At 34.1% G+C, this 2,411-nt stretch overlaps 1 protein-coding gene across 1 annotated transcript in view; it reads left to right on the top strand.

Moving 5' to 3' along the window:
- The window catches only part of LOC107571826 (X-linked interleukin-1 receptor accessory protein-like 2), an 85,879-nt gene that overhangs the window by 63,448 nt on the left and 20,020 nt on the right, over nt 1-2,411 (top strand). The window contains exon 4 of the mRNA XM_016258207.1: nt 1,051-1,221. Within this exon, the coding sequence (XP_016113693.1) occupies nt 1,051-1,221 (171 nt within the window). The remainder of the gene's footprint in view (nt 1-1,050; nt 1,222-2,411) is intronic.

Genomic DNA, 2,411 nt, shown 5'->3' with positions numbered 1-2,411 from the left:
TGTGTGTGTGTGTGTGTGTGTGTGTGTGTGTGTGTGTGTGTGTGAGTGTGAGTGTGTGTGTGAGTGTGTGTGTGTGGTCACTGCTCTTCAGGTGTCTGAGAATAATCATTATGATGTGTGAAGGCAATGCTTTTACATAAAGATTGCTCCACTTGACATTTAAAGTAAAACATTCATTATGTGAATATTATGTAAAGTGTCCTTGGGTTTTTGAAAGGCACAATATAAATATTTAATATTTTTAAAATATTTTTGGATAGCATAATAATATATAGTAATAAAATACTTATAAATGAATGCGTAAGTAATTCATAGCTTATAAACTGTAGTCTCTAAGTTGTTAATACATGAATATGTCATGTACAAATATTGAGTACTTTATTCATTGTCACTGTAATTTACAAACTGTTGCACAAATGCAAAGCGATACATCATATACAGTAATAAGAACAAGAATAACAATAATTTGTATATATTAAAGCTAATTACTATATATTAATGTTTAATAAAGCTATAGGTTATTGGCTCTAATTTAGCATTTCTTGTGACCTAATCTAAAGTGAGATCTATTTACTTCTGATAGCCATTAACAACTCCTTTACTACTGGTTTAAATACTGTACATCTGTTAGGAATGGTTGGCAAGTAGTTAAGAAAGGATAATAAAACATTATGTAATGCTTTATGCTGTAGTTTGTTAACTAGCATGACGGTGCATAAAGGACTCTCTATTTGCTCATGAACTGTTAATGCAGGGAGAACAGTTTGTGAGCTGTGAATGGACTGTAAGCCAGTAGTTTGTTGTGTTGCTGTACTGTGCTGCTGATGCTCGGCGGAGATGCTGTGAGAGAGAGAGCGCGTCTTTCTTTGACCTTTGAGTCCTGTGTGTTTCCCTTCACACACTCTTTACAGTGCTTGTGTGTGTGTGTGTGTGTGTGTGTGTGTGAAGGCTCCAGGTCATGGCAGGACATGTGCTCTCGTGTATGAGTGATGAAGTGAGCATTATTTCTGTCTAACGCTGACGGCTGTCTGTTGTGCTTGTGTTGGTCAGGCATGCGTCTGGTCCTGGACTGCAGGGCTTTCTTCGGCTACAGCGGAGATTCCCGGCCCATCATCTACTGGATGAAGGGAGATAAGTTTGTGGAGGAGCTGGAAGGACACATACGAGAGAGTGAAGTCAGGTACTGTGTTACTTCAATTAAGAGCAACAAACTGTGGTCAGGTGAGCGTGCATGAGCTGAAGAACAGAGCGGCGTTGTAGAACACACACTCACAGCCGCTGAGCACACAGAGACCTCTAGTGGACCAAACGAGTGCTCATCTGCTGTCATTCTGCTGTCATTCAGTGTGCACTATACATTACTGTGTGCAGTACAGTATCATACACAAAACACCAGTCACTATATGCAGTATGTACAGTCCCTGTGAGACACTGAGATTGATTGATTGATTGATTTGAGACACTAAATTGTCTATACACTGTAAACAGTTTTAGGACTTTTTTGAATATAATCGACGTATATTTAAAAATTGTTGTATCAATTTAATAATTAAAGTTGGTCTGGGCTTTCATCAAACATAATATAATTTAATATAACCAGGGTTATAATGATAAAACCGTACAAATGCATTTTAGTTAATTGAAACAAAAATAAAGATTAACTGAATAAAATGTGAGGCAACATTTTTCCTTTTCATTTAGTTGAATGATGTACTAAAATAACAAGAACTGAATGTTAATAATGAAATAACTGAAACTAAACATGAATAATAAAAAAACTGTACATATAAAAAAAAACTAATAAAAATGGCAAACACACAATATAAAATTACTTAAACTTTAACTAAATTTAAAATGAAAATTGAAAATGTAAAAAAAAAACTGTTCAAAGTATTTCTAAAAACTACGATGGCATCTCAAAGATAACACTGAATATATCATAACATATTAAAGTTATGATATAATAAAGTTATATAAAGCTAAAATACTGGATTCAAGTTCAATACATTTGTATTTGAAGTTAAACTGAGTGATGTAGAGCTTTGTCTAGAGTTGCTAATATACACTGTAAAAACATTCCGTAAAATCTACGGTAAAAAACGGCAGCTGTGGTTGCCGGAATTTTACAGTAAAAAATACGGTAGCAACATTTTAGGTTTTACGGTTTTAACTTAAATTTACAGTTAAATACCGTAATTTCATTGACTGATATAATGTTAATATACCAAACTATTGAAGTACTGAAATCTGTTTTGATTTCAAACAACACAGCGTCATTCACACAAACACTAAACACCATCACGGTGACACACATGAGACTGAAATAATGCAATAAACATTCATTTAACAACATTAGGTGTAACACACAACCCTAATATACAAAACTGATAAGAAAAAACTAAGAAGAAACA

Source organism: Sinocyclocheilus grahami, unplaced genomic scaffold (assembly GCF_001515645.1).
Source record: "Sinocyclocheilus grahami isolate Dianchi unplaced genomic scaffold, SAMN03320097.WGS_v1.1 scaffold1656.1, whole genome shotgun sequence".
NCBI classification, from domain to species: domain Eukaryota; kingdom Metazoa; phylum Chordata; class Actinopteri; order Cypriniformes; family Cyprinidae; genus Sinocyclocheilus; species Sinocyclocheilus grahami.
The sequence above is the reverse complement of the archived record's forward strand: the minus strand, read 5'-3'. Positions and strand labels throughout refer to the sequence as shown.